The sequence below is a fragment of the Mobula hypostoma genome, chromosome 9, assembly GCF_963921235.1.
Source record: "Mobula hypostoma chromosome 9, sMobHyp1.1, whole genome shotgun sequence".
NCBI classification, from domain to species: Eukaryota; Metazoa; Chordata; class Chondrichthyes; order Myliobatiformes; family Myliobatidae; genus Mobula; species Mobula hypostoma.
The window spans coordinates 66,452,366-66,478,654 of NC_086105.1; the positions used below are offsets into that span (position 1 = coordinate 66,452,366).

The 26,289-nt window shown below is 40.7% G+C and overlaps 1 protein-coding gene across 5 annotated transcripts in view; it reads right to left on the reverse strand.

Moving 5' to 3' along the window:
• Positions 1–26,289, reverse strand: part of osbpl8 (oxysterol binding protein-like 8) — a 253,659-nt gene that overhangs the window by 115,989 nt on the left and 111,381 nt on the right. For all 5 annotated transcript variants that reach the window (XM_063058446.1, XM_063058442.1, XM_063058444.1 and 2 more), the window contains one exon: positions 9,694–9,831. In XM_063058446.1, the coding sequence (XP_062914516.1) occupies positions 9,694–9,831 (138 nt within the window). The remainder of the gene's footprint in view (positions 1–9,693; positions 9,832–26,289) is intronic.

The following is a 26,289-nucleotide window of genomic DNA, read 5'->3' on the forward strand; positions in this document are numbered from 1 at the left end:
AGTCCCTTTGTGCCTCAGTTTTTTGCATTTTCTCTCTATTTAGAAGATAGTCAACCCTTTCATTTCTTCTACCAAAGTACATGACCATACACTCTCCCACACTGTATTCCATCTGCTATTTCTTTGCCCATTCTACTCATCTGTCAAAGTCCTTCTGTAGCTTCTCTACTTCCTCAAAACTACCTGCCTCTCTCCCTATCTTTATATCAACTGCAAACTTAGCAACAAAGCCATCAATTTCATCATCCAAATCATTAACATATAACGTAAAAAGAATTGGTACCGACACAGACCCCTGTGGAACAGCACTAGTCACTGGCAGCCAGCCAGAAAAAGCTCCCTTTATTCCCATTCTTTGCCTTCTGCCAGTCAGCCACTGCTTTATCCATGTTAGAATCTTTCCTGTAATACTATGGGCTTGTAGCTTGATAAGTAGCACCTTGTCAAAGGCTTTCCAAGTATACAACATCAACCAATTCTTCTTTGTCTATCCTGCATGTTATTTCTACAAAGAATTCTAACAGATTTGTCAGGAAAGATTTTCCCTTGAGGAAACCATGCTGACTATGGCCTATTTAATCATGTGCCTCCAAGTACCCTGAGACCTCATTCTTAATAATCAACTCTAACACCTTCCTAACCACTGAGGTCAAACTAACTGGCCTATAGTTTCCTTTCTTCTGCCTCTCTCCCTTCTGAAGAGTGGACTGAGATTTGCAATTTTCCAATCTTCCGGAACCATTCCAAAATCTATTGTGAGAGTGAGCAAGAAAATAAGTTTACGTTCCTCCTTGACAGCCAACACCACCTCCCGATCAACTTCCAATAAATGCAGCATCTGTTTGGGAGAGATGAGACACTGGGAAGAGAAAAGTAAAACACGACTTTCATTATTTATTTTCCATGCAGAATTATCACTTTATTAAAGATTTGCACTTTCAGTGAGACAATCATCTCCCAACCTCTGCTGCCACCTACCAGACTATTTGATCTTTGCAGCAACATTTGCCTCAGGTTATCACCAACCATATTATGCAATGCAAAGCAAGAATCATGTTAAAATGCTCTTACTGCCATCTCCTTTCACAGAGTTATAAAGCAATACAGCACAGATACAGACCCTTCAGCCCAAACAGTCCACGCCGACCACGGTGTCCACCCAGCTGGATCCAATTTCCTGTATTTAACCCATATCCCTCTGAGCCCCACCCTTCCATGTACCCATCAAAATGCTTCTTAAATGTTGCTTCAACCACTTCCTCTGACAGCTCATTCTATAAACTCACCAGTATCTTTGTGAAAAAGTTTCCCCTCAAGTCCCATATAAATCTTTCTCTTCTCAGCCTAAACCTATACCCCTAGTTTTGGATTTCATTACCCTGGCGAAAAGATTGTTACCATTCCTTAAGGCATCCGTTAGTCTTGTGAGACCATCGATCTGTGCCTGGAAAGACTTCACTCTCCAGGGCGCAGGCCTGGGCAAGGTTGTACGGAAGACCAGCAGTTGCCCATGCTGCAAGTCTCCCCTCTCCACGACACCAATGTTGTTCAAGGGAAGGGCATTGGGACCCATACAGCTTGGCACCGGTGTCATCGCAGAGCAATGTGTGGTTAAGTGCCTTGCTCAAGGACACAACACGTTGCCTCGGCTGGGGCTCGAACTCACGACCTTCAAGTCGCTAGTCCAATGCCTTAACCACTTGGCCACGTGCCCACACTTGATACCATTAAGAGTCATTATTTATTACTTCCTCATTATTTATTCACATATTATTATCAATTCAAGTTACAATAAGCAAGATTAGTCAAACCACATGATTTAACAATTTATTCATCAAGCAATTATTTCCTAATCCCAGCAAACTGCCTTTTCCAAAAGCTCCCCTCTGTAGGCTAGGTTACAGCCCTATAATACTGGAAAGTGCTCTCGGGCGATGAAAACAAAAACTTCACAACATCTTAAAAGTTTCCTTCCCCCGGCAGTTAATCTGATCAATCATTCTGGTTAGCCCCCACCCCCTCTATTACCTTGTTCACTGCACAGTAAATACTTTAAACCACTGTTTATAATGCTGCCTACATTGTAAGTACATACTGGTATTTATGTACTTACGCACATTTTATACCATATTGTCCTTTAACCTCTACCTTTATTTTTATATAATTCTTTATTCATGGCGAATATTGTTGTTTTGTTGCATGTCTTAGCCCTTATTTATTTCTTCACCTTTACTCAATTTCCCCCTCTCTTTCTGTGCCCTCTCCTTAAGCCCTTTCATTCCCGGTCTCATTCCTTCTATCAGTTCAGTGATGAGATGAGTGAGGTTATCCACTCTGTTTCAGAAACCTGATAGTTGAGGGGTTCAGGAACTGGCTCAGGAACAGTTAAGTTATTATCCCCCAATCATCAGACTTCTGAACCAGCATGGATCACTTCACTCACCTCAACTCTGAACTGATTTCACTACCTCTGGATTCACTTTCAAGGACTCTACAACTTGTGTTCTCAATATTATTTCTTATTATAATTTTGTTTTTTTTTTGTATTTACTCATTTTGATGTCTTTGCACATTTGCTGTATGTCCATCTTCGTTTGTGTGCAGTTTTTCATTGATCCTATTAACTTTCTTAATATTTATTGTGAATGCTTGCAAGAAAATGAATCTCAGGGTAGTATATAGTGACATATATGTACTTTGAAAATAAATTTACTTTCAACTTTGCACTGTACTTTCTGATATTCATCTTTCTCATCCCAAATCTTTCTCTCACCCACACTAATCTTTACTTTGCCTCCCGACACGTTCTTGGGGCCAGACTTCAAATACACAATATAAAGTAATGGGCTGATTATGTTTAAAACTGGAGGTGATCTGGAGGGAACACATTTTCAGAAACATTTAAAGTCTAGTGCAGAGTCTGAAGTGAGCCTCACTATATTCAGACAGTAAGCAGAGAGCCCAGGGAGCTCCATCTTACAATGATAAAGCTTTACTTTGGCAAAAGAAAATTCAAAGTCTGAAAATAAAATACAAAAATGTACTAAGTCCAAGAGTGGGAAACTTTAAATGCAGAGACCAAACAAGAGCTGTACAGAGTCGTACAGAGTATATGCACTGACTCCGGGCGAGGATCGGCCGACTGATCAATCAATTTCAATCTCACTAGGCCAAAGCTTTACCCGTGAATGGGAAATGAACGTTACCAATGCACTAAGGCACAAAATGTGAAATTGACAGGCTTTTGACAGCAAGAATAGAATGAGTAGGTCATAAGAATCCTTACCCCTTCTCCACATTCAATTTGTGATTCCCAACATAATAAATAATGGCTGAGGAATTTGCAGAGATGTCAAAGTATTTTGTAGGTGTTTTGTGGCAGAAGCAACAAAGAACATGCTGTAAGTTATAAGGAACAGGTGGCTTAATGAGAATGAGAAACATAAGCTTCCTACAATTTTCATACTCATTATTCATCCTGCCTCTGTCTTTAAGGGACATCAGTCTATCTTTTCCCCTTTACATACAGGTAAAACCTTTCAGACCCTGATTCTAGTTCTTGCTATCTGCTTCTATTGTATTTTATATCTATTTATTGATAATCTGAATGATTAAACTACCTCCATATTTTTGGCAACACTGTCAGTTTCTTCAATTAATCTAAAGCTATGAACTTCTCCAAACAGCTAGAGTTTGATCACTTGAATTAACTTTTAATACTCGTCAAATGGATATATCAATGTCAGAAAATCCAAACTTTATTTGAAAGTACACAACTGCTTAGGTATAGTTTATTTGTCAAGGTAAGTATTAACCGGAGGTATTAATTCCCTCTCTTTCTTTACAGATGCTGCCTGAAATGTTAAATACATCCAGCTTGCCCCACATAATAATGAAAGTGGTTTTGTTTGGACTTGACCAAATCGTACACAACCACAAATGGAAGTTAGAACACAGAACATAACAGCACAATACAGGCTCTTTGGCCCACAATGTTGTGCTGAGCTTTTAACCTACTCCAAGATCAATCTACCCCTTTCCTCCACCATAGTCTCCTATTTTTCTTTCATCCATGTGTGTAAGAGTCCCTTAAATATCCCTAATGTATCTTCCTCTACCAGCACCCCTGGTAAGGTGGTCCAGGCACCCGCCACTCTCTGTGTAAAAACTTAACTCTGACATCCCCCTATTCTTTCCCCTGATCACCTTAAAATTATGTCCCCTCATATCAGCCATTTCTGCCATGGGGGAAAAAATCTCTGGCTATCCCCTCGATGCCTCTTATCATCTTGTACACTTCTCAACCTCCAACACTCCAAAGAGAAAAGCCCTACCTTGCTCAACCTATCTTCACCAGATATGCTCTCTAACCTAGATGGCACCCTGGTAAATCTCCTCTGCGCCCTCTCTAAAGCTTCCACATCCTTCCTATAATGAGGCAACCAGAACAGAACACAATACTCCAAGAGTGTCCAAGCAGGGTTTTATAGAGCTGCAACATTCAAAAGTAAGCTCTTCCCAAATGATCACATCACTCAACACTGCTCCTGTGGCGTTTCTCCTCTACATGTCTCCAAATTTCACAGCTCTGCATGTCCAGTTGAGCTGGAGCACTTACCGCCATTGTACTACCATGAAGCAGAGCAGCCATGGCCTTCTTGTAAACGATTCCAAAATTCAGAGATATAAAAAATATCCAATGGATTTAAGCAGAATTTTTAAAAATCTGAGTAATTAAATATTACTAACAGTAGCTATAGATTCATACAGCATGGAAACAAGCCCTTCAGCCCAACTAGTCCATGCCAACCAAGATGCCCCATCCAACCAAGTCACATTCATCAGCGTTTGGATTCAAACCTTCTAAAACTTTCCAATCCATATACCTGTCCAACTATCTTATAGAAGTTGTTATTGTACCTGCATTCCCCCAATCTATGCCCCTCAATGATTTTATACACTTCTATAAGATCATTTCTCCAATTGCAAGTTGATTGAAAAAATATATAAAGATAGCACAGCAGTTAGCATAATGCAGCAACCTGGGTTCAAATCCCATCACTGTATGGAGCTTGTACACTCTGCCAGTGACCACACGGGTTTCCTCCGGGTGCTCCAGTTTCCTCCCGCATTCCAAAGGCGTACAGGTTAGCAAGTTAATTGGTCACGTAGGTGTAGTTGAACAGCATGGCTCGTTCGGCCTCAAAGGCCTGTTACCATGCTGTATCTCTAAGTAAGTAAGTAAATAAATAAATAAAGGGAAAAACTGTTTTAAATAAGGCTGGACTTTACTTTGGACTGGTGGTCAGTAGCTGCAGACAAATGAATTAGGTTGCCATATATACAGTAGCCATGTCCTGGCAAACCTAGGAGGTTAGATGTACTCAACTCCGAACATGTTCTAAGATCCCTTGTTGCATTACAGAAATGTGCAAGTCAAAGATGTGCTGAATATTGTAGAGCACAGACAGCTGTTCCCTATTGAACCAGTGCCCACATCAAAGCTTAATCCAGCCCAATAACTTATAATGTTCCTGGTCTTTGACAAATTATATAGCCTTGAGCCAACTGTGACATAGATACTTATTTCATCTCTCCAGTCACTGCAACAAATGTTTCTGCTTCTACACTGCCATATGGTTACAAATAAAATTCATCCTTGCCAAATATGAAGTCATGAAAAGAGACTTCAAAAGAGACTTAAACCAAAGCTGAAATTAGGTTCATTTCTGCATATCAGAAAAACAGAAGAATTATTATATTTGTAACTGAAGCCTCCAATTTTTAAGCAATTCACAATTTAGCAGCAGCTAACATAATGAAAAGTAAATTATTTAATGTGATACATCAGTGCCAACAATCATGAATTATACTTTTTTGGTTCAAATGGGCAACTTAACCCAATGTGAGTTACTGCAGAATAGCTCACGAATTACAATGAATAACTAGTTGAAAGGCTTCAGCTGGTCTTAATCAAAAGAAATTCAAAAGCAGATTACACTAATTAGTATAGCAGAGAATATTCATGGCATTACTTGTAAGATTACTATCAATAAGACAGTGGGTGTGGAGAGGATATTTCCTTGTATAGAATAGACAGATGTGTTCTTTAAACAGAAATGAGGAGGAACCTCTTTAACCATATGCTGGTGAATCTGTGGAAATCATTGCCACAGACGGCTGTGGAAGCCAAGTCAATGGGTATGTATAAAGCGGAGGTGATTGGTTCTTGATAAGTAAGGGTGTCAAAAGTTATAGGGAGAAGGCAGAAGAATGGGGTTGAGTGGAATAATAAATTAGGCATGATGGAATGGCGGAGCAGACTCAATTGGACGAATGGCTTAATTCTGCTCCTCTGTCTTGGAGGTTTCTGGTATTACAAGGGCAGACTGTATTGCCCACTTTACACTGTCTTTGACCAAGCTGCCTTACTGAAGTGAGACAGTCCGTACATTGAAAATACTGTTGAATAGAGCGTTTCAAAACTTCCAACTCAGCAATGATGATAAACGAGTGGCCAAGGACAGGAGGCTGGAGGCCCAGAGGCGGCCTGTCCTGGGGTTGGAGACTTGTCTGTGTGTGTGAGTGGGTTGGTGGGAGGGTGGGTAAAGGGACTTGTTTTACTGGTGTTGCTTTGTTTTGTTGTATCGTTGTTGTTTGTGTCGTTCTGAGGGACATGTTCTTTTGGCACTGGAATGTGATGTCACTGTGTGCTGGTTGTTAATGCAAACAATGTATTTCACTGCATGTTTAGATTTACATGTGATAAATTAATTAATCTGTATCTGAATATGGTGGATGGTGGAGGGAACTGGTAGTTGATGGTGTTCCTTGGTGCCTGTTGCCCTTGTCTTTACAGTCGTACAGGTCATCAGTCAATGGTGCTGTTATAGTAGCCTTTGTAGATAGCACAAACTGCAGTCTCTATGCACAGGTGATGCACAGAGATCCCTTTAGGGAGACAGCTTTGTCCTGAATATTGTTGAACTTTCTCAGTGTTGTTGTAACTACATTCATCCAGTCAAACTACGGGCTTTCCATTACAATCCTGATGCCTACTGTACCTTGTACATGCAGGAGAAAACTTTGGGTCATCAGGAGGTGCATTACTCCGAGTAGAAGACTTTGACTCGCTCTTGAATCTTTTGTGTTAGGTCCACTTGAGTTTCTGGTCATTCGTGACCTATCCTCCCAGGATGATGATGACGGGGAACTTAGCCATGGTAACATCATCTAATGCTAGGGGTAGGTGGTTAGATTTTCTCTTGTTGGACTCCCATTTGTATGGCATAAAAATTACCTTCTGCATTTTGGCCTTGTCAGTCCGAGTTCTGATGTGTGCAGGTATGGATAGCTTTGATCTCTGAGGAGCCGAGCTGAGGGCTGTGGAAGGTTTTGGGGCCTGAGATATGCCCTGAGGAATCCCTGCAGGCTGGGATGACTGATGCTCAACAATCACTGATCCATCAAGTATTTTCCCTCCAGGGGCCTTTCGTTTAGGTTTTACCACATTTAGTCAAATGCAGTCTTGATGTCAAGGGCAACTAACTTTGTCTGTCCTCTGGATTTCAGCTCTTTGTGTCATATTGATTGTGATAATTACAACATTTAAGAGAAGTTGATGGAAGGGGTGGGTATGGAGAGCTATGGTCCTGGTGCAGGTTGATGTTCAGGAGTTCAAAGTTAAAAATAAAAGTTTTATCAAAGTACATAGATGTCACTGTATACAACCCCAAGGTTCATTTTCTTGCAGGCATTCGCAGTAAATACAAGAAACACAATCGAATCAATGAAAGACCGCCCCCAACAGGACAATCAATATGCAAAAGACAACACACTGAGCAAATACACAAAGAAATAATAATAATTCAAGACAATAAATGCAGAAAATGCCAAAAGGATCCAGAAACAATCCAACACATTACAGGCTCCTGCAGCAGTTTAATTCAATCTGATTATTTACACAGGCACAGTGACAAACATCATTCACCAAGATCTTGTTTTAAAATACAAACTCATAAAAAACATCATACCTTACTATAAATGCAAGTCTGATCCACTTTTTAGAGTCCGAGTCTGACAAATTATATTACAATTGGTTCATTATTACAGATAGGACAATCCATAATAATCATCCAGATATAATATTACAGATATAATAAACAAGCAAGAACAACCATTCCAAACACACATAGCATACAGAAATCAATACTGAAATACACTGAATTGAAAGACTATGGAACATGAGGAGGGTATACATTGTCCCAGTAGTAATATCTGCAACTGATATCACCCCAAAGTAAACACACGATAGCATTAAACAAACAGGCCTGCACAGCAATATTTATGTAAATGCCCAAAAAGCCACAATACTAAATACTACCAGAAAAGTCTGAAAGTTCCTAACAATTGGGAAATGAGTGTGCCTGGCTATGCCTATACCTCAGGTTTTACCAGCTTGAGCTGACAAGAAATAGAAGTATAATAATAAGTAAATAACCCATAAATATCAAGAACACGAGATGAAGAGTCCTTGAAAGTGACCAGGCAGAATTACAGTTTGGCATGGACTAGATGGGCCAAAGTGCCTGTTTCTGTGCTACGCCGCTTCACATCTCAATGACCCATCTGGAGATGAACTGCCTGAACATCAATGAGAAGTGAGTGCTTGTCTTCAACTGTGTCTATGTTAGTTCTCCAACAATTAGTCCAGCTTTCTTTGCTTTTGACCTCCACCCCCCAGCTCATTAAGTCAATTCCTCCTGCTCCACTTCCCTTGCAAATGTTATCACTGAAATTGCTTCAATCATCTTTTCAAGACATGCATTCCAGACCGTAGCTTGTCCAGAAACTAAATTTTACATCTGTTGTGTTTCTTTTGCCAATTTTCTTTAATCATTCCTCCGGTTATTGATCCCCTTTCAATGAAATCAGTTTCTCTTCACTTATGCTATGAAAACCCAGTTTTGAACACTTCTTTTAAATTTGCAGCTCCGTTTTCTCTTTTGAATAATACTAACAGCCTTCTAAAGGTTCTTCACAACTTCTGCCATCATTTCTTTCCAGGCATGAAAAAGAATTTGTTTATCCTCTTTGATTCCATTGTTAACACTTTAATCCAACTAAGCCATATTGCTTCATTTTTTTGATGCCACTAAAACTCTGACAAAGTAACCAGCCATGTATCTGTCATCAAGGACGACCACTACTACTATCAGCACTCAATTCCTTCAAAAGCAGAACTAATTTCAAGTGCATAGTTTATCAGACTACTATTCTCATTTGAGGCTTTTCAGATCTCTATTACCAGGTAGTTTTCAGCTGTAGTCAGTGTAGAAGAACAACAGCCAGTTTTCACAGAACCAGTTATATTTTTATAGTATGACAGATTTTGAAGGAAAATACAACAGCAGTTCAAAACACTGCACTATAAGGTGGGAAGCAGTAATGAGAACATACACCCACAGAGAAGATAAAGAAATGCTTGTCCCTTAGCCCATGAAAAATTTAGTGGGCGAGCAATTTATAAAGCAATCAAAATGAGCTCAGTGATGACAAGTCATTTATAAACAGAGCTAATCAAAAGTAGGCTTGTCTAGATATCCTACATTTGCAATCAACTGTAGAAAGGGAGTATATTAGAGAAGGTTGTGAAACCAACGGCCACACTCCCAAATTTGCTGCTATTCTTACCGTGATTGCTGTTGGTTCCTGGGCTGATTGATGAGTGAACCAACTCCTTAGTTTGGGAATAAAATACTTCCTTTCCTGGACGCAGACTCATTTTCCCTGGAGTCACTGGCTGAGGTTCATCGCTAATCATTGCTGCAGCTGACAAGGTAACAAATAGATTGGTTATACAGTTAGCAATCTTCTTTATTTTCTTTTCACAGATGAAATTTTCTTCAAGGGAAATGCAGGGAAGTTTCAGTGGGACATCTCTTGTAAAACAACTACCCAGTTACTACTTTTCAATGATGGGCAAATGAAACAAAAACATTGTTGGCTACAAAGACTAAACCAGAATCAGAATAAATATTTCCAAACTAAAATAAATTGTAGAAATTACTTAATAAACACAAGAGATTCTGCAGATGCTGGAAATCCAGAATAACACACACAAAATGCTGGAGGAACTCAGAAGATCAGGCAACATCTATGGAGGGGAATAAACAGCCGATGTTTCAGGCTGAGACTCTTCATCAGCCCGAAACATTGGCTCTTCATTTCTCTCCATAGATGCTGCCTGACCATCTGAGTTCCTCCAGCATTTTGTGTTAGAAATTACTTTGAAAAGGATAAATTGCATTACATATTTCCAATATGGGAAGAATGTGGTTGAAACTGTAAATATGATTTTCCACATTGTCGGAAGAAGCATACTGCAGTTTTTAAGTACAAAACCTCTGATTTATTCATTGAAGATAACAAATCAATTACTCATTTAACAGAGCTTAAATAAACCTGATTAACACAGTACTAAGTTAAACGAAATACCTTCTATCACATAAATATATAAATAGATTAAGCAGCTGCTACAAGCCAACTTCAAAGCAGAACATTCAAGAAACACTGTTTGCAGTGCTTACATTCCCCCAGCCATACAAATTTCTAATAGACTTGTTACCTACAACCATTCTAAAATAGTTTAAATATACTAAGATGTAATCACAATAAAGTTGCCTACCACCCATCAGCATCAAGATCACGAATTAAACCGACAGGATATGAGTATTCAGGCCCTCATAGTCTGCCAGTTGAATTTCTCAATATTTCACTCAATGCCATCATCGTGAGTTTAAGAGCGCTTGTCGGGTTTTGTTTTTGCATAGAGTGATAAAAGGAAAAACTAAACACGTGTACATTTCAGTTTCAGGATAATCACTGCCCCCTGCTGCTTATTCAAGAAACTGCACTATTGAAATATCTCCAAAAAATACAAAGGGGAAGAATTTCCAAGAAAATGTGGGCAGTGTAAAGCTAAACTTGAAAGGAGTCATATGGGTATGAAGTTGGATGAAAGATTAGCCTTATCTATCACATGTACATTGAAACATTCAGTGAAATGAATTATTTGCATCAACGACCAACACAGTCTGAGGATGTGCTGGGGGGCAGCCTGCAAGTGACACAGTGCTTCTAGCGACAACATAGAATGCCCACAGTTTACTAATCCTAACCTGCACATGTTTGGAATGTGGGAAGAAACCTGATCACCCAGAGGGAACCCACACTATCACAGAGAGAATGTATACAGTCTTTACAGATAGCAGCTGGAATTGAACCACTGCCAGTGCTGTAAGGCTACGCTACCCTGCCACCCACAGGAGTTGCCTGCCAGGCTCCTCTGGTATTATCCAGCTGCATTCCACATGGTCCAACTAAGTTCCCATCAATTACACTGAAGTATCTACCCAATAACCTGCTTAAGGAAAAGAGAGGTACCACCTAACGGAGCAGTCATCATCAGAATGGTCTGAGTCAGAGTGGTAAGAACTTGGCTCAACAGGCAGAGGTGAGAAAGTAGGTAAGTTTATTTCTTTTTTTCTTCTTATTTCACTCTTGAAAAAATACGGGGTATGTCTGCAGGGATGGCATTCTGCTCTGGGTATCAGATGTGGGATTTCCAGGAGACTTCCAGCCTCCCTGATGGTTACATCTGCACTAGGTGCATCAAAATGCAGCTCTTTAGAGACCAAGTTAAGGAACTGGAGCTGCAGCTCGATGACCTTCGGCTTGTTAAGGAAAGTGAAAAGATTATAGGCAGGAGCTACAGGGAGGTAATCACCCCAAGGCTACAGAAGACAGATAAGTGGGTGACTGTCAAGAGAGGGAAGAGAAAACATCAGATAGTGGAGAGCACCCCTGTGGCCATCCCCTTCAACGTAAGTACTCCATTTTGAGTACTGTTGGGGGGGGTGACTTTCCTGGGGGAAGCAACAGTGGCTGTGTCTTAGGCACTGAGTCTGGCCCTGTGGTTCAGAAGGACAGGGAACTGAAGAGGATGGCAGCAGTAATAGAGGACTCTATAGTCAGGGGGACAGATAGGTTTTTCTGTGGACGCAAAAAGGAAACGTGGATGGTAGTTTGCCTCCCAGGGGCCAGGGTCCGCGATGTTTCTAAACACATCTACAATATCCTGAAAAGGGAGAGTCAGAAGTTGTGGGACATATTGGTACCAATAACAACGAGGTAGAAAAGGGGAGGAGGTCCTGAAAACACAATACAGGGAGAATTGGGATCACTGGAGCCTCTTCTGGGGCAGGAATGACCCGTACAAGAGGGATGGGTTGCACTTGAATCCGAGGGGGACCAATATCCTTATGGGTGGGTTGCCTTGAGCTGTTGGGAGTGGTTTAAACTAATATAGCAGGGGGATGGGACACAGTATGATAGAACTGAGGATGAGCCAGCAGTAGATGATGGGTGTAATATGAATGTAAGAAAGGACAAGCCACTGTTTGGGTACACATGCAGACAGTGCAAAGAGTTAAATTGTACCACAGAGTCAAAATTCAAAAGGACAAAGAATGCAGGACTGAGGGTGCTGTATCTGAATGTGCATAGCATTTTGAATAAGGCAGATGAACTCCTGGCGCAATTAGAAATTGGTTGATATGACACTGTGGCATCACTGAGTTCTGGCTGAAAGAAGGTCATAATTAGGAGTCTTATAAAGCCTCAGCGTCATCTTCTTGCTTTTGTATTCTATTCCCCTTGAAATGAATGCCAATATTGCAACTGCCTTCTTTACCACAGAGTCAATCTGTTAATTAGCCTTCTGGAAATCTTACACAAGGACTCCTAAGTCCCTTTGCACCTCTAATGTTTGAATTATCTCCCCATTTAGAGAATAGTTTGTACTTTTGATCCCTTTATGCAGTCCTTAACTTCCCTTGTCAGCCTCAGTTGCCTATCCTAGCCATTTGAGAACTACAGGGTAAAGGAACCCTTAGAAGGCAGTGATCATCATATGATTGAATTCATACTGCAATTTGAGAGGGAGAAGTCAGAAGTCAGATGTATCAGTATCGCCATGGAATAAAGGGAATTACAGTGCATGACAGAGGAACTCTTCCAGGTGGATTGGAAGGGGATACTGACGGGGATGACGGCAGAGCAGAGATGACTGAAGTTTCTGGGAGTAGTTCACAAGGCACAGGATAGATATGTCCCACAGAAAAAGTCGTTCTCAAGTGGCAGGGGTGAGCAACCATGGCTGACAAGGGAAATTAAGGACTGTATAAAAGCAAAGGGAAGGGTATATATGGTAGCAAAAGTGAATGGAAAGCTGAATGACTGGCTGCCAGTGACTAGTGGTGTTCCTCGGGGGTAGGCATTGGGACTGCTACTTTCCCCATTGCTTGTCAATAATTTAGATAATGGAATTGATGGCTTTGTGGCAAAGTTTGCAGGTGATATGAAGATAAGTGGAGGGGTAGGTAGTGCTGAGGAAGCAATGTGATTGCAGCAGGTCTTAGACAAATTGGAAGAATGGGCAAAAAAGTGGCGGATGGAATGCAGTGTTAGGAAATGTATGATCATATATTTTGGTAAAAGGAACAATAGTGTGGACTATTATCTAAATAGGGAGAAGGTTCAAACATCAGAGGTGCAAAGGGACTTAGGAGTCCTTGCGCAAGACTCCCAGAAGGTTAATTTACAGGTTGAGTCTGTGGTAAAGAAGGCAAATGCAATGTTGCCATTTATTTCAAGGGGAATAGAATATAAAAGCAAGGAGATAATGCTGAGGTTTCATAAGATTCTAGTTAGGCCACACTTGGTGTATTGTCAACAGTTTTGGGCCCCATATCTCAAAAAGGATGCGCTGTCATCAGAGAGAGCCCAGAGGAGGTTCACAAGCAATGAAGGGGTTAACATATGAGAAGCATTTGGCAGCTTTGGGCCTGTACTCACTGGAATTTAGAAAAATGCATGGAGATCTCATTGAAACCTACTGAATGTTGAAAGGACTAGATAGGGTGGACGCAGAGAGGACGTTTCCTATGGTGGGGATATCTAGAACTAGAGGGCACAGCCTCAAAATTGAGGAGCGACCTTTTAGAACAGAGGTAAGGAGGATTTTTTTTTTAGCCAGAGAGTAGTGAACCTGTGGAATTCTCTGCCACAGACTACGGTGGAGGCCAAGTCCAAGGTTATATTTAAGGCGGAAGTTGATAGTTTCCTGATTGGTCAGGGCAAAGGTGAGAAGTCAGGTGTATGGAGATGAGTGGGATCTGACAGCAGCCATGATGGAATGGTGGAGCAGACTTGATGGGCTGAATGGCCTAATTCTGCTCCTTTGTCTTATGGTCTTTGCCTTAAGTTCCCTAACAAATTGCGGATTATTATACAGCACCCAATCTAAGATAGCCTTTTCCCGAGTAGGCTCAAGCACAAGCTGCTCTAAAAAGCCATCTCATAGACCTTCAAGAAATTTCCTCTCTTGCGATCCAACACCAACCTGATTTTCCCAGTCCCCTTGCATACTGAAGTCCCCCACTACAATTGCAACATTACCCTATTACATGTCCTTTCCGGCTCCCTTTGCAATTTCAACCCCACATCTTGGCTACTATTTGGAGGCCTATATATGATTCTCATAATTTTTTTTTACGCTTGCATTTCTCAACTCCACCCACAAAGATTCAACTTCTCTGACCCCATATCACCTCTCTCTAAAGATTTAATTCCATCTCTTACCAACAGACCCACACCACTGCCTATGCCCTCCTGCCTGTCCTTTCAATACAAAGTATATCCTTTGATATTACATTCCCAACTATGTCTTATGGTCTAAGAAACAGTCAGCCCGTTTATTTGAATCGCGAGGAGTGGTTATTAAGTAGAACATTAATTATGAAATAATTTATACTTATGATGCTAAAATTCAAAGCAAATACTTTTACATATTTGTAAATGTTTAAACTGTTTAATTTTATGTTCTATTTTGCCTAATTTGTCTGAATCACAGTGGCATTTGAGAATATTCAAACAAAATTGTTCACATCTTTGACAGGCGACAAAGCTATTCTCAAAGTTAGAGTCAGCCATCGTGAGTGGACCTGTCCTACCTATCCAAACCAACTTGCTCTTTTTTTCTAAATAGAAGAAGGAAATTATGATTTGATACAGTAGCCTTGAATTACCAGGCTTGCATTATTTGGCTACTAAGGTTAAAATTAGATTTAGTAATCAAACTGAATTAAATACATTTGTTATAGACACATTAAATATTTGACCCTAAGAGATAGAAGCAGAACTAGACCATTCGCCCCATTAAGTCTGCTCTGCCATTCGATCAATGGTGATTATTATTCCTCTCAACCCCATTCTCCTCTCTTCTCCCTGCAATGTTTGACATCCTTACTAATCGAGAACATGTCAACTTCTGCTTTAAATATACCCAATGACTTGACCTCCACAGCCACCAGTGGCAATGAATTCTACAGACTCAAGACCCTCTGGCTAAAGAAATTCCTCCTTATCTGTTCTTATTCTGGTCATAGACTCCTCAACATTATTCACTTCCTTTAATGAGTCAAGTATGACTGTAAAACATTACCTTTTAAGTTGTAACTTTCATTCAATTGAGTGAGAAGCTCTTTCAGTCATCTAAACATGTCCCATTTCTCATGATTACAGGTACATTTGCACATGAGTTCTCGTATTAATTTGATCTATTCGCTCTTTGGGGTGGGAAAGCGAGCTGTGAGGAGGAGCAGGATACTAGTGTGTGGGCAAAAGATGGCAGATGGAAAAATAATATAGGATGTGAGACTACCTGTTTTGGCAGAGAAAATGGAAAAACAACATTCAGTTGCACAAAATGTTTTAATTAACCTTTTTTAAATGAAGTGAATTTAGTCACGTTTTAAATTTTTAAGTTATTTAATACTTTTTATTTAATGTTATTAAATGAAATATTTTAATTTCATGTTATTAAATTAAATGTATTCATGTTATTAAATGAAATGATACAATAATTTTTAATAGTTTTGTATCATTATTAGTATCTCTGAATAAAAAAGGCAGATACGTTAGTATGCCAGCGCTGGGTAACGGCATGTCAACTGTTCTATAGGCAGAACTTAATAGGATTTTGTTGACAAATAACACTTTCCCTCCCATCCTCTTAAAGCCAGGACAAGAGGTCATGTACTCAAAGGAGAGGTCGGGCAAACTGGGAGTTCATAAACTCCTGATAGGAGCTTATAAAATTATAAGAGGTTTGGATAAGGGAGAGAGCCAGAATCATTTTCTCAGGGTAGAAATGTTGAATACTAGAAGGCACGCATTTACGGTAAGAGGGTGCAGGGGAAAGGGGACGTGCAGGACAAGATTTTGTTTACACATATAGTAGTAGATGCCTGGAACGGGCGGCCAGGTTGGTGTTGGAAACAGAAATGATGGATGTGTTCAAGAGTCTTTTAGATAAACACATGAATATGCAGGGAATGGAGGAATATGGATCATGTATAGGTAGAGGAGATTAGCGTAATTTTGCATTATGTTCAGCATAGATATGGTGGGCCGAAGAGCCTGTTTGTTCCTATGTTGCACTGTTCTATGTTCGATGTACCGTAATTATTATTACAATACACACAAAATGCTGCAAGGACTCAGCAAGTCAGGGAGCATCTCTGGAGGGTGATACATAGTCAACAATCAGGCCAAGACACAGCTCCATTGCTGAGTTCCACCAGAGTTTGCTCAAGATTTCCAATATCTGCATAATCTCTCGTGATTCCAATACCACTGTCGGGAAGATATTAATAATAGGTGTGATCTCATTGAATGTCAGAAATAGAGATTTCTGAAAACCTTCTCTGCCCAAAGAATTCTGCGAACGTACAACTTGAAGCAAATAATACAGTACACTTAAGGGGAGGTTGGGCATACATGACTGTAGAAGGCAAAAGAGAATGAAACAGAATCAGGTTTAATATCATTGGCATATGGCATTAAATTTGTTGTTTTCTACATGGCAATACATAATAACAGAAACTATAAATTACAATAAGTTTATACAAAAAGCTGATTAAATAAGTAGTGCAAAAAGAGAGGGAAAACATACTGAGGTGGCATTCATAGGTTCATTGTTCATTCAGAAATCTGAGGATGGCGGGGGGGGTGTTGGGGGAGGAGAATCTGGTGCTAAAATATTGAATGATTGTTTTCAGGCTCCTGTACTTCCTCTGTGACGGTAGTAATGAGAAGAGGGCAAGTCCTGGGTTATGGGGATCCTTAACGATGGATGTCCAGGTCCAGGTCCTTGCTTAGGCAGGACTTGATGATACGACAATACTTAGATGAAGAAAGATGGCAGAGGTTCAACTGGAGCATGTACATGGGACAAAAGGTGTGCTTCTATGTAATATACCTACTAAAACCCGACAAGAGGTGGAGCGGGTACAGTAGCCAGCTGCCCCACTATTCCCATCGTAACAAGTGCTAAACCTGCCCTCACACCTCCTCCCTCACCAACATTCAGTCTTTCCAGGCGAGACGGGGCTCCACCTCCCCTCCCCGACCCACTTGGCTTCTCCTGTCACATTCTAGCTAGTCTTCCTTCCCCCCACCTTCTTATACTGGCATCTCCTTCCTTCCCAGCCCTGATGAAGGGTGTTGGCCTGTAAGATCAACTGTTTATTCCCCTCCATAGATGCTGCCTGGCCTGCTGAGTTCCTCCAGTACTTTAAATGTGTTACTCTGGACTTCCAGCATCAGCAGAATCTCTCGCATTTCTTCTGAACTATGGAGCAAGCTGACAACACCAAATGTGTAATCCCGCTCCTATTCCCCATGTTCTTATTGGAGTACAGGACATTCGAGGCTTGTAGCTTAAAATATGCTTGGTTTCCAAAGAAGTCTAAAAAAATCTTAGTGCTCTGTTCCATTTTAAAAGTTTTTGTGTGTTTGGATTTCAGTAATGAATAAGTGTTGACTTATTCATTACTGAGTTTTCCAGGTTCCAATGAGCCAGCTCCTTGGGAGAACTGACAGACTTCTCCAAGGACACAGAGTGACTTTGAGCTGACAGGCATCAGAATTCAGCTGCGGATCCTCTCCAGGTTACAGCAGAAGATGCCAGCAGCACCCGTACAGCTGGCAAGTTCATCTCATTTGTAAGGATGGGCTGTACACAAGTTGGGCGTTCATAAACTGAGGAGAAAATGAATTTGGATTTTAATTTTCTCCAATGGTTTTTTAAAAAAAAATTTATCCCAAAAAAACGCTGTTCACTCTCTCAGTTTAGAGTAGTAATGGAATAATGCACATGCCTGAAATGATTAAAAGACAATCACGTTGAGTGATTGAGTAAAAGAGTAAAAGACATTGCGTGGGAGCCATTACAAAAGCTACCCCCAGCACTTCCTTAGGTTGTATTGGTTGTTCACACAAATGATGCATATTGCTGTGTGTTTCAATGGACAGTAAGGCATCCGTTAGTCTTGCGAGACCATGGATCTGAAAGTCTTCACTCTCCAGGGCACAGGCCTGGGCAGGGTTGTATGGAAGACCAGCAGTTGCCCATGCTGCAAGTCACCCCTCTCCACGACACCAATGTTGTCCAAGGGAAGGGCATTGTGTGGGTACATGCCTTGCTCAAGGACACAACGTGTTCCCTTGGCTGGGGCTCGAACTCACGACCTTCAGGTAGCTAGTCCAATGCCTTAACCACTTGGCCACATGCCTACGATGGACATGGGATAAATAAATTAACCTGAATCTAAATCATAGCTTAGATTAAATCACTGCCTTGTCATCATTCTTGTTCCATTGCTTTATTTTATTTACAGATAAAGCATGGTACCAGGCCCTTCCAACTCAATAAACTCATGCAACCCATGTGTCTGTGCATCCCAATTATACCTTTGGACTGAGGGTGGAAACTGGAGCACCCAGAGGAAACTCACTCAGTCTCAGCGAGAACGTATGAACTTACAGTCGGCGACAAAATTAAACCCAGTGTCACTGGCAGTGTAATAGTGTTATACTAAGTGCTACGCTACCATGCTGCCCTACAATCTCAGTAAGATTTTATTTTGCAACAAACAGTTAAAAGGACAAGCAATTTTAAAATTCTTGGGATTGACCAATTCTGGAAAGTGCTCCTGAAAAATGCACAAAGTTCCCTGTTTGCAAATGCTTTGTTTAACACAAAAGTTGTGAGTTGCTGATTGGCTTCAATGTATGTTGCTGCTTTAGTTATCATCCCAAATGGTAAACAGGAGTCATGAACAAGGCCGATCAATGTTCACAATGACTATTGCTTGAATAAAAAATTATTCCCTATCTCACTGAGAATTGCTTGCTCTGGTTTAACAGTTTCAAACTTAACGGTTACTTCAACACTTTTGTAAATGCTGAAATTCTCATCCTGGTCTTATTACACTGAATATTAACAAAAACAAAGTAAAAGGCAAACTTAGTCACATCATATTTTGTTCCAAACTCATATCCTTTAGTTTTTCATGTGCTGTATTTTTGTATGTTAAGGGCATGGTGTTTTCTCTAGATGCCTACTTTTTGTCCCATATTTAAATATTGGAAATGAATGGTTACAGTAACACAAGAGACTCTGTGGATGCTGGCAACCCAAAGTAACACACACTGTTCTGATGAAGGGTCTTGACCTGAAACGTCAACTTTTATTCTCCATAGATGCTGTCCAACCTGCTGAGTTCCTCCAGCATTTTGTGTGTGAATGATTAATTCCTGTCTTTTCCTCCAATGTCAAATTTAACACTGGTGGAAACCTTCCAAAATAGTGGCTTTAATGGTTAAAAATATCCCTTCAAAGCACTTTTCCTGATCAATCTGAAGGGTACACACTGGAGAGTACTTGCAACTATATTTCTATTGTATTTTGCCACTTCAAGTGCAAGATAGGCTCTGTTGTTCAGCAAAATGATGACGCAACGTGTCCTGTTGCTAATAATTATTTATGTTTTCCATACCAAAGGTTACAGGCTCAAGGTTATCACCTCTGAAGGCCAGTTTCATAAGACCCCTTGAGTGATCATTGTAGTAAAGGCACATAAAACACTATTCCAGAAGGAATAGAGAAAAGTAATCTGGTAGCAGGATTCCCCAAGCTCTAAATACTGTAGCGTGTTGCGGTTTATGAATTCTATACAACTGCTGAACAAATACCTAGAAACCTTGAAGAAATAGCTTCATGCTTAGATGCTAACACACTTAGTTTCAATAACATCAATATAGGACATAGAACAGTACAGTATAGGAACATGGTTTTGTGCAGAAGTAATCAAATGAGTCCCTTCTGCCTACACAAGTCTCCATTCTCTGAATATCCAGGTGCCTATCTAAGAGCTTCTTAAATGCCTCTCAAAGTCAAAGTAAATTTATTATCAAAGTACGTGTATGTCACCACATACAACCTCAAGAGTCATTTTCTTGCAAGCATTTATAGGAAAATAAAGAAATACAATAGTATTTACAAAAAGCTAAACAGACAAAGACTGACAAACAACTATTGTGTAAGAGAAAAGAAATTGTGTAAATAAAAAGAAATAAATAATACTGAGAACAAGAGTTGTAGTCCTTGAAAGTGAGTCTGTTGGTTGTAGAATCAGTTCAGAGTTGGGTTGAGTAAAGTTATACATGCTGGTTCATGCCTCTTCCAGTACCCATGGCAGCACACTTCAACCACCAGTGCCTGAATATTTTATATCCCGCCTTCAGTATAATTTTGCAATCTAACTAAGAGTACTCTCACTGCCAAAATAAATGAGCTTTCCACCAGAGATGTACAGCTTGCACTGAAGAGGGCGCCAGAGAGGTACAAGTAAGCTGCCACAGCTTCCAGCCTTCAGTCTCCATTTCGTTATCGTTTCTCATCCTTTCCGCATATTCTTGATGTCCACATTTTAGTTAATTTTAACCTCAAGGATTTAGAGTGAATGCATTTTCTCCACTTTTTGTGTAGAAGCATAAACCATACTAAAATAAAGTATGGAGATACTCAACAACCTTTTGAAAACTGATGAGCATTCCTGAGACCAATTCATCACTAAAAAAAAACAGGAAGAGATGTATATACCATGTTGTCATGCTAGAGAACATAAGCATACTGGCCACTTAGCCCAACCAGTCATGCTGATCATGATGCCACCCAGCTTGACCCAATTTCCTACATTTGGCCCTCATGCCTCCAAAAGCAACCCTCCATATACCTATCCAATTGCTTTTTAAATGACAATACTGTACCTGCCTCACACACTTCCTCTGGCAGCTCGTTCCATACACTCAGCACTCCCTTTATGAAAATAGGGGCCTCTCTGGTCCCTTATACATCTTTCTCATCTCACCCTAAACCAATGACACCACATACAAGTTTGCTGATGTTCGAATCAAAGATGGTAATGAGCCAGCATATAAGAGTTTTCAATATTTGCTGAATAGTGTCATAACAACAACCTCTTGCTTAATGTCAGCAAGACCAAGGAACTGATTATAGACTTCAGGAGAGGGAAACCAGAGGTCCTTGAGCCAGTCCTCATTGGAGGATCAGAAGTGTAGAGGTTTAGCAAATTCCTCAGTGTTTCTATTTCAGAGGACCTGTCCTGGACCCAGCACGTACAGTAAGTGCAATTATGAATAAAGCACAGAAGCGCCTCTACTTCCTTAGGAGTCTGCGGAAATTCAGCATGACATCTAAAACTTTGACAAACTTCTATACATGAGTAATGGAGAGTATATTGATTGGCTGCATTACAACCCAGTATGAAAACACCAATGCCTTTGAATGGAAAATCCTTCAAAAGATCGTGGAATCAAGGGTAAAACCCCCCCAACCATTGAGCACATCTAAATGAAACACTGTCATAAGAAAGCAGCATCCATCATCAAAGATTCTCACCACCCAGGCCATGCTCTTTTCTCACTGCTGCCATCAGGTAGAAGGTACAGGTGCCTCAGGACTCGCACCACCAGTTTCAAGAACAGTTACTACCCCTCAACCATCAGGTTCTTGAACAAAAGGGAATTGCCCATCCATTGAAATGTTTCCAAAACCAATAATCTCACTTTAAGGACTCTTTATCTCATTATCTCATGTTCTCTTTATAGATAGCTAGATAAATAGACATACTTTATCGATCCCGAGCGAAATTGGGTTTCGTTACAGTTGCACCAAGAACAGAGTACAAACATAGCAATACAAAACCACAAACAATCAAATAATAATATGTAAACCATGCCAGACGAAAATAAGTCCAGGACCAGCCCATTGGCCCAGGGTGTCCGACCCTCCAAGGGAGGAGCTGCAAAGTTTGATGGCCACAGTCAGGAATGACTTCCCATGGCGCTCAGTGCTGCATTCCGGTGGAATGAGTTTATTTATTGCTATTTATTTATATTTGCATTTACAGTTTGTTTGTTTCTGCACCCTTGTTGATCTTTCATAGATCCTGTTAGTTACTGTTCTGTAGACTTGCTGTGAATGCCTTCAGGAAAATGAAGCTCAGGATTGTATGTATAAGGTGACATATATGTACAGTACTTTGATAATAAAATTTACTTTGTTGGGGAGAATTGTTGAGAATTAGAGGACAAAAGTTTAGGGGTAACATGAGGGGGAACTTCTTTACTCAGAGTGGTAGCTGTGTGGAATGAGCTTCCAGCAGAAGTGGTTGAGGCAGGTTCTATGTTGTTTAAAGTTAAATTGGATAGATATATGGACAGGAAAGGAATGGAGGGTTATGGGCTGAGTGCAGGTGGGTGGGAATAGGATAGGGTTCGGCACAGACTAGAAGGGCCGAGATGGCCTGTTTCCGTGCTGTAATTGTTATATGGTTATACGGTTATATTTGAACTTTGAACCTGTTATCTTTAACCTTGAAATTACGATATGGAAACAGATTGGCCCGAATGACACTATTTCATTGTTTCTCCACCAGACAAGTATTTCCTTATGCCTTTTTCTCCTAATGACTCCTATTATCATGATGCACATGTCAAATCTCATCCCAAATGTTCAAGTTGTTTCTGCTCAAACATCACAGCCCACAGTTTCACAATTAAACAGATAACTTGGTTCATTATTGTCACATGTACCAAAGTACAGTTAAAAACTTTGTCTTACATGCCATCCACAGAGATCATCTCATTACATTAGTACACTGAGATAGTACAAATGAAAATAATAACAGAATGCAGAACAAAGAAACACACACACACAATGCTGAAGGAACTCAGCGGGTTAGGCCGCATCTATGGAAATGAATAATCAACTGACATTTCGGAGAGGGAAGACGCCAGAATAAGGTGATGGGGGAGAGGAACGGCGATAGCTAGAAGGTGATAGGTGAAACCAGGTGGTGGTTAGGAAAGGAAAAGGGCTGGAGGTGAAGGAATCTGATAGGAGAGGAGAGTGGGCCAGAGGAGAAAGGGAGGGAGGAGCAGACCTAGGGGGAGGTGATAGGCAGGTGAGAAGAGGTAAGAGAACAGAGGGAGGAATAGAAGAGGGGAAGGGAAGGGAAATTATTTTCCTTTACCCAAATGAGAAATCGATATTCATGCCACCAGGTTGGAGGCTATCCAGACGGAGCACAAGATATTGATCTTGCACCCTGAGGGTGGCCTCATTGTGGCACAAGAGGAGGCCATAGACCAACATGTTGGAACAAGAATGGGAAAAGGAATTAAAATGTTTGGCCACTGGAAATTTCCGCTCTTGGCGGAGGTGCTCAATAAATTGGTCCCCCAATTTACAATGCATCTCACCAATGTAGAGGAGGCCGCATCAGGAACACTGGGCACAATAGACGACCCCAGCGGATTCACAGGTGAAGTGCTGCCTCACCTGGAAGGACTGTTTGGGTCACTGAATGGAGGTGAGAGAGGAGGTGAATGGGCAAGCGTAGCACTTCGGCTGATGGTAGGGATAAAAGCTGGAATGGAGATTAGTTGAGGGGGGAACGAATGGATAAGGGAATCACGGAGGGAGTAATCCCTGTGGAAAGCAGAGAGAGGGGGGAGGTAAAGATATGTTTAGTGGTAGAATCCCTTCAGAGATAGCAGAAATTGCAGAGGATGATGTGTTGGCTCACAGGATGGTAGGTAAGGAGAAGAGGACTCTATCACTGTTAAGGTGCTGGGAAGATGTGCTACATCTTCCTGCCAGAATAAAATGCTACAATTACAGAAAAAGTGCTGTGAGGCAGACAATAAGATGGAAGGGAATAAAAAGTTACCAGGGGGCTGTTCAATGGTCTCATAACAGTGGGATAGAAGCTGTCCTTGAGCTTGATGGCAAGAGCTTTCTCAATCTTCTGCCCCATAGGAGCGGGGAGAACAGAGAATGTCTGGGATGGGTGGGGTCTTTGATGATGTTGGCTGCTTTACCGAGGCAGCAAGAACAGCGGGCAGCCAGACAATCTTAAGTCTAGAATTACAGTATCCCGTACTTCCTGTTCTTATGTCTTGCATTTAGCATCAAATCTCTGGTCCTTAATTTCTTGACTTTTAATTAATGACTGCAGACTTTTTTTGCTCAGTCTCAAATCCTTTTTAGAATCTAAAAACAATTCTGTCATATCACCCCTGACTGGTCTTCTTTTAAGCAAAGACATATACTTTGCATTTTCTCTCATGAGGTAGATTCCAATTGCACCTGCACTGTATCCTCTCAATATCATTCTGTTAGTGTGATACCATCGCACAGACAAAATGATGTTAAGGTTTTATAATAGAGTCATTATTGCATAGAAAATCAAAGATTCAATGCACAGATAAAATATAGATTTCCACATATAGATATAGATTTAGAATTGGAAAAATAAAAACAGGCACCCGCAATACCCTTGTTCTCCCACATCAAGACTACTTTCTTCCAGAACATACTTTGAAAAACAAAACTGAGGTACTTTTTAAGCTCGTTGCCTTTCCTTTTCAATACACCTTCAGATTCCTTTAGTTTTTATCCTAGTTTGTCACATAGAACATAGAATAGTACAGCACGGTACAGGCCCTTTGGCTCACAATATTGTGCCGACCCTTAAACCCTACCTCCCATATAACCCCCCACCTTAAATTCCTCCATATACCTGTCTAGCAGTCTCTTAAATTTCACTAGTGTATCCGCCTCCACCACTGACTCAGGCAGTGCATTCCACGCACCAACCACTCTCTGTAAACATTATTGTTAATCCCTCTTACCTCATACCTGAATTATTGATATGGTCAATGAACACAAGTGTCCATAACCACATCCCATAATGTACCTTGTTTTTAATACCTATTCCTGTTTACTCTCACTAAACAGCTTTAAATCTATCAGGACTTTCTTCCTCTAATTCCATGTCCTTTAATCTTCTCCAGTAATTTTCTATATGGTACTTGACATAGGCTTTGCTTTGCACCTTCCTTCGGCCTTTAAGAGGTTTTGTGCTACAGCCTGGCAATTTTTCTTCTTTGCACAAAACCATCTGATTTAAACATAACATTCATTTTGCTCTTCAATACCTTCGCTTTAAGTACTCATTAAATATCTCCACGATTTAAAAAAAACTGACACCTCCTTCTTGCATTCTGGATGGAAATTCTTGACTTTGAACCTAGTTCACAGATGCTAATACCCTGTCCCTGACTGAAGCCACTGCCTGATTATCTTACTCTAAATTTGCTACTTAAACTTGCACTTCAGACTAAGCACCAAGTCACAGCTTGATCTTTCCTATCATAACATGGAGCAATACAGCAATACAGGCCCTTTGGTGTACAATATTGTGCCAACTTTTTAAACCTACTCTAAGATCAATTTAACCCTTCCCTCCAACATAACCCTCCAGTTTTCTATCATCTATGAGCCTATCAAAGAGTTTCTTAAATGCCCCTAATGTATCAGTTTCCATCACCACCCCTGGCAGTGCTCGAACCTCTACTACGCACCCATGAGGAAGGCTTCAGGAGAAAACTATGAGGAAAAATCCAGAGCTGGAGTCCCTATGACAGTCCCAAGTTGAGTTCAACACTGACTGGCAACTCATTTGATGCCACTGGCGCCAAAATGTATCTGCCTGTATGTGTGGAGGAGATGCCTGCTGCTTGCTCTCCATATTGTACTGTCCATTCTTGCGTATCACATTGACAGCTAGGCTGCAATGTTCAGGAGCGACTCTGACCAATGGAGGGCCTCAACAGTGTTAATGGCAGAATTGTTGACAGTTTGGAGGAATAGTGGGATTTTGGAGTCAATATCATTGGATCTCTCAAAGCTTCTGCACAAGTTGATAGGGTGTTTGAGAAGGCATATGGAGT